The following is a 7108-nucleotide window of genomic DNA, read 5'->3' on the forward strand; positions in this document are numbered from 1 at the left end:
AGAGGGGAGGGGAGAGGAGAGAGGAGCAGAGCAGAGAGGAGAGAAGAGGGGAGAGGAGAGGAGAGAGGAGCAGAGCAGAGGAGAAGAGAGGCGGGCAGGAGAGGAGCCTCGTCCATAGAAGAAAACAAAAATGTACAGCAAAGAAGTCTAACTTCGCGGGTCTTGAGGGAGGCAGTCACGACATAACACCCTTTCACCTGTCCCGTCAGCACAAGCAGATGACAATTTCCAGCAGGTGATATTCAGATGAATTGCTGAATCCTTTTGGAAAACAATCCAGACTTAAACATAAAAATTAAAACTGCATATCTTTTTCTCAGCAAGTTTACTTCTGATAACAGCTTCTAGACATTAAGTTACTAACATAAGACTAACAGCAAGGTTGACGATTCCAGCTAGGTGAATAAAAGCTATCAAACCAGCCGACGGGGAAAGCTACACGGACACTGGGACTTTGTGCCATGGAATTACATAGCTTGTGAAGTGACTCACTAGTATCCCAACGTGAAAGAGATGACTACGGAGTGCTAGCAACTCAGAAAACAAGTCACAAACAATATTTCCTCCGTAGGCTGATCACGGTTTAAAAGTGACAGAAGTCACACATGGTTACCCCAACATATATGGAACGTGGAACATGTGGAACAAGTCACAGAAAGAAGAAAATTACTTTTGAGAAGATTAATTATCTCCTACCTGCTAGTGTCTTTGGTACAGGAACGTACTTTGCACACTACCAAAGAGGAAACATGAACCCCAGCCTAGACATAAACCCTCCAATCTACAATGGTATTCTGCCTGCTAGAAAAGCGAGGGCAATGGGGTTACAAACTCGTGGGGGTAACCGACCAGTATCTGCCTTGACTTAAGGTTCACTCCAGCAGGTGGAACCCACGCCCAGCACTGCTTGGGTAACTAAGAACCTGAGACTAGACAGCTCAGGGACCTAGGGTAAAACTAAACACTACTGTTTAAAATAACATAGCAGTAAAATGACTCCTAGATCAGTTCCTTGCTCAGACACCACCAGAGAAACTTCCTCCTGCAACAGACAGGCACAAATACAGAGACCCACAGACAGACAAAATGCAGTGAGAGACCCTGGAACACACAGCCCACAAAGGGAAGTCTCCATCAAATCCTCCCTCTAAGGGCAGAAAACCCTGCAGAAGAGGAGGTGGGAAGATTCTAAGAGCCAGGGGAAATGGAAAACACCAAGGAAACAAAGCCTTCTAAATCACATGTTGGATGAGCATATCAACTCAAAAAAGACTAAGAGAGCACACAGGGCCCATACATGTAAGTGCCAGATGGACTCTAGAGCTGAAGGAACTGGACCGGGATCTTTAATCCAGAAGCTGCCTCCAGCTGATAACCACTAGCAAATGAACTAGTTCTCTCCATGGGAGTCTCTCTGGGAAAACAAACCGCTCTTAACTGACTGCATCGTGCCCAGCTGTAGATGGCCAACACAAGTGAACTCAGTGGCATCCTTGCAGACTCCAACTCATATTGTCACATCAGTCCTTTCTTTTTAACATTTACAATATTTTTTCTCTGTTTTCACCCCACTGGTCCTTTGCATCTATGCTATGGCTTCCAGTTCAGTGTCTCTATGGGGATTCCTGAGTGGGCGGATGAGTGGGTCTGTGTCTATAACTGTTTCGTCAGCCTTTTCCCTTCGTTAGCTTCATGATGTTCCTCTGGGCTAGTTTTTGTTTTTCTCATTATATTATATTTATTATTATCCCCTAGAAGCCTGTTTATTTCCTAATGAGAGACAGAAAGGGGGTTATCCTGGCTGGTTTTGAGTGTCAACAATACCAGCTAGAGTCATCAGAGAGGAAGGAGCCTCAGCTGAGGAAATGCCGCCATGAGATCCAGCTGTAAGTCAGTTTCTCAATTAGTGATCAGTGTGGGAGGGACCAGGCCATGGTGGGTGTTGCCATCCCTGGACTGGTTGTCCTGAGTTCCATAAGAAGGCAGACTGAGCAAGCCAAGGGAAGCAAGCCAACAAGCAGCTCCCCTCCATGGCTTCTGTATCAGCTCCTGCCCATGGGATCCTGCCCCATTTGAGTTCCTGTCCTGACTTTCTTCAGTGAAGAAACAGCAATGGGAAAGGGGAAGTCAAATAAACCCTTTTCCTCCCCAACCTGTCTTTTAGTCATGGGTTTGTCGCAGCAGTAGAAACCCTAACTAAAGCTAGGCGGTGGTGGCACACACCTTTAATCCCAGCACTCAGGAGGCAGAGGCAAGCGGATCTCTGTGAGTTCAAGGTCAGCCTAGTCTACAAGAGCTAGTTCCAGGACAGGCTCCAAAGCTACAGAGAAGCCCTGTCATGGAAAAAAAGAGAAACCCTATGTAAGACTGGGGTGGATCCCGATGGGAGGGGACATGGGGAAGAGCTAAGAGGAGTAAAAAGAAGAGAGAGGGTGGTCAGGATATATGAGAAAAAAAGACCCATTTTCAATAAAAAAGAAAAAGTTTAAGGCCAATTATACAGAAAATACAGAAACTTCAACTGAGGTGTGGCGTTCCTTCCATCTGTGACACTAATCTAAACAGCTCTCAATGCAGGGAAAACATTACTGTTGTTTTAGAATGGTAAAAAATGATAAGCTGGAGATAACCACATTAAGCTAATTAAGCCAATATCATAAAAGTGAATACTGTATATTTTCTGTCATTTGTGGTTAGATTTTATGTAGGCACAAAATCGATTGATGCGATTGCATTGCTATGTCTTAGTTATGTTTTCTCTTGCCTTAATGAAACACTGTCACCAAGAACAACTTGGGGAATAAAGGGTTTATTTCACTCACAGGCCCACAAAACAGTTTCAGTAGGGAGGAAGGCAAGCAGGGCGGGAACCTGGAGGCAGGAGCTGATACAGAGGCCATGGAGGGGAGCTGCTTACTGGCTTGCTCCACGGTGGAGGCCCAAAGAGGCCAAAGGTCAGAGAGTTTGGGACTTGTTTTTAGTTCATTCTAGGTTATTGTGCTTCTTACACAAGCAAAGGTCCCACCAAGTTGTAACTCAGACTCCCGCTCTCTCAAGACTATCGTCAACGCGCGTTGCCAGACCTTGTGCTCCTGAAATAGGGAAGTAGTTGGTTCCTACCTAAAACAAAAGTCTAAGGATCCAACCAAGCTCCAGTTCCCTTTATGGAAATAACTTGGGATTCCACTCAGGGAGTGGTTTGCCTACTGAGTGTTTGGTTTAGGGCGTGAGCCTAGGCCATGAGCAATGAATGTAGCCAAGACTTTCAGTTTATATATTAAAGCAGTCTTTTGTTTTAATTCTACGTTTTGGGGTCAGGATATATTTGCCAGTTGGAAATTAAACATGGGCAAATATTCAGTACTCACTGAAAAATTCTCTCCCAATACTATCCCATGTTTCTGCAATTTATTATTTTCATTTGCGTCTTCGTATTCTTTACTCTATTTCTAAATTCCCACTCTGGAAATTTAAATTCCCACACCTCCACTCTGGAAAGGGTGTTTTTTGGAGGCTGGCCCCCAGCACTCCACATAGTTTGCTGCATTTGCTTTTCCAGAAGAAGGCAGGATCACTGGCACAGGGATGGCTCCGCCCCCATGGGCTGAACCCGCCCACAACACTGATTAAGAAAAATGCCATAAAGGCGTGCTTACGGCCAGCTCTTAGAGAAACAACTTCTCAGCTATGTTCCCTCCCTCAGATGACTCTAGCTCGTGTCACCTCGACATACAACTACCAGGACAGCGTGTGTCTTACTGCTCCACTGCTGTGAGAGACACAAGGACCCAGGTAGCTCTTACGAAAAGAACACATTTAATTAGGAGCTTGTTTACAGGGTCACAGCGGGCTGTACGGTGACAGGCAGGTAGGCATGGAGTTAGGGAAGTAGCTGAGGGCTTTACATCCTGATCCTCAGGCAACAGGCAGAGAGAGGAGAGTAACTCTGGGTCTAGTGTGGGTTTTTGAAACCTCGAAGCCCACCTCCAGTGACACACTTCCTAACCCTTCCCCCAAAGCCCACCTCCAGTGACACACCTCCTCCATCAAGCCCACACTTCCCAACCCTTCCCCCAAAGCCCACCTCCAGTGACACACCTCCTCCAGCAAGCCCACACTTCCCAACCCTTCCCCCAAAGCCCAACTGCAAACCATGCATCCAAATATATGCATGTATGAAGGGGGAGGGGCATTCTCACTCAAACTGCCAGAGCACATGTGACCAAAAAAACATCAAAACATCTCTTCATTCAAATAGGGTGGTATTGTAGACAATTTGTGTTTTCACATTTTCTAATAATAATCCACTGTGCTGAGACCCTCCCCAGCAGCTTAGATGTGAGCTGAGTTGGGGGGACAACTAGAGCATCTTTGAGACTTAAACTACCTCTCTGAAGCTGACACAGCAAGTCTCTAACTTTCCCAAATGTTCCTGAAGTTAAAGTGAGGGTATGTATCATCACAAAGCCAAAATAAACGACTGCCTAGTTTAATAAATGAAAGCAACTACTAATTTCAAGAAAAGAGATGATAAAATTTAATATAATATATAATTAATGTTGCCCATAACTGACTAATTCCTACTGTATACCAGCTTAAACATAATTTCTCTCAAAAACCTGTTGGAACAGGTAGAAAATCCTCCTCTTCAAAGTATGTCTAGGGAACTCAAATTCTCTTCTCTTACAGTATAACCTCACAACATGTTCGCCCATTGCTAGCTGCCTGCAAACACTGGGAAAACATGAGCAACGTAACGTCTGCTTGGTCAGCACTGTGACGAAGGCATCTACAAAGATACTCAACAGGGCGTGAATATTAAGTCTTTGTTTAATTATTGGTCATCACAAGGCCACTTATGGTTATCCCGTGAAATCAGCCATTTCTGTCTTTGCTTTTTTAATCAATGGGCTCTCAACTGCCAGTTCAGAGACCAAAATACCAATGACCAAGTACTCACCCTCCCCAACACCCCTTCATGATGTCAAATACCAGGACTACCATGCCAAGGATGAGTGGGCACACAAATGTGTGCTGCTGATGGAGATAACAAAACAGTAAAATGACTATCCACACTCCTTTCCCAAACACCACCATCGCTGCCCGGATGGCCGTTCACAGCCGAAACTTCAACTATTTGTTTAGTTCCTAGATGTGGAGATCTTAAGTCAATCATCTCTACTAATCCTTAAAACAGCCTGTACCTGTTCTACAGTGAAGAACCTGAAAGACAAAAATCTTTAACAACTTTGCTGCAAAGTCCTGCTGACTTCACAGGTCATTTCTCAAACATTGAGTCAAACGTTTCCATTAGAGAAAGCCCCTGAGTTCGAAGATCTGAGTGCGATGCAATGTCCCTGCTGCTCCGTCTCTCACAGAGCAGGAACCGCATGCAGCCATGCATTTTCTCCAGTCATTGGGGATTTCACTGTGCTAGGGTGAACTATCAATATATATTTTTTTGTTGCTGTTTTTTGTTTTTCGAGACAGGGTTTCTCTGTGGTTTTGGAGCCTGTCCTGGAACTAGCTCTGTAGACCAGGCTGGTCTCGAACTCACAGAGATCCGCCTGCCTCTGCCTCCCGAGTGCTGGGATTAAAGGCGGGCGCCACCACCGCCCGACAAACTATCAATATTTTGCCAGATGTGGCAGCACGTGCCTTAAATCCCAGCACTTGGGAGGCAGAGGCAGGCGGATCTCTGAGTTCAAGGCCCACCTGATCTACTAGTGAGTTCCAGGACAACTAGAGCTACATATTGAGACCGTGACTCAAAAACCCAAACTCCATAAACAAATAAAATACACATACCAGGAAACTAAGAATAATTCACTGTGGAATTATAGCAAACACTCACCCACAAAGGCTGCCATCTGAGCGGCTGTTCTTCCCACTGAATTCACAACGTCCGTCTCGGCACCTGCCTCCAGCATGACCCATGTGATGTCTTTATTGCCTAGAGTTCCAGGACAAAAAATATCAACCATAATTGCAAAAGCACTACAAACCTACCTAGTCAAACCAGTTTCCTGAAAACCCAATTTGGTAATACAAACATGGTATAGAACTGCGTAGCACTTTTAACAATAAAACAGTATGTTTGCTGAATGGTTATGCTTAGTATAAAGTCAGAATATACATACAAAATTACCAAAAACAATGAGAAGAGCAAACAAACAAAAACTCTCCTTTAACAGCCGCGGGCTCGTTCCTCCTCTCACACCGACAGACTGGGGAGGCGTAGATGGTATATAGAGGTATATGTGCTACATGGTATATGAGTTGTATATGATATATATAGTACATGTTGGTGTATATGTTATAAACATTGGGGGATCTTTCTACACATTTCTATGGAAATATCTATAGCTCATTTTCATTTTCCCAATCATCATAGATACTTTGTTAATATTATCTCCACTGAGTGAGCAGCAGTTTTGGTTCACATTTGCATGGATGAACTCTGATTTTCTTAGGAGCATTTCCTGGAAAACTGTGGGTGAAGATTATCTATGCATTAAATACATATTGCCAGGTGGCCATCCAACCAGGGCAGACCAAATACAGTCCACAAAATGAAGCTCCTGGGCACTACTGCGTTAACCATTGCCAATGTAGTAAGTGAAAAATGATCATATGTGCTCCGATCTTGACCTCTTTGATTAATACCCAAAGCATTTTCTACACTGACCAGCTGCTCTGCTTCTGTTCTCTGCCCAGCTGTGTCTCACAGTTTTTGTCTTTCTCTAGTTGATTTGTAAGAATTCCTTATAGATAGCAATGAGACCATTAAGATCTCACAATCAATACTTTTCATTTGTATTTTAACTCTATAGAATATCTCATTTACAGCAATGTTAAAATTCTATGTAACTAAATAGCTGCTGAGGTCCCCTTTGCTTATAGAGTTTTTATGTGGGGGTGGGTGAGGGTGTGTGTGCATGTGTGTGCATGTGTGTGTGTGTGTGTGAGTGCGCTCGTGTAAAGGGATTTGATCCCCGGGATCTGGAGTTATAGGCAGTTGTGGGCCACTTGATGTGGATGCCCATAACCCAAGGCCTCTGTGAGAGTGGTGGGCATGGGGGGGGGGTAATGGGTCTTCAATTTTTTT

At 44.4% G+C, this 7108-nt stretch overlaps 1 protein-coding gene across 1 annotated transcript in view; it reads right to left on the reverse strand.

Annotated features, from left to right (window-relative positions):
- Positions 1-7108, reverse strand: part of Ankmy2 (ankyrin repeat and MYND domain containing 2) — a 47783-nt gene that overhangs the window by 22628 nt on the left and 18047 nt on the right. The window contains exon 4 of the mRNA XM_005343849.2: positions 5855-5953. Within this exon, the coding sequence (XP_005343906.1) occupies positions 5855-5953 (99 nt within the window). The remainder of the gene's footprint in view (positions 1-5854; positions 5954-7108) is intronic.

The sequence above is a fragment of the Microtus ochrogaster genome, chromosome 1 (genome assembly GCF_000317375.1).
Source record: "Microtus ochrogaster isolate Prairie Vole_2 chromosome 1, MicOch1.0, whole genome shotgun sequence".
In the NCBI taxonomy this organism is placed as follows: domain Eukaryota; kingdom Metazoa; phylum Chordata; class Mammalia; order Rodentia; family Cricetidae; genus Microtus; species Microtus ochrogaster.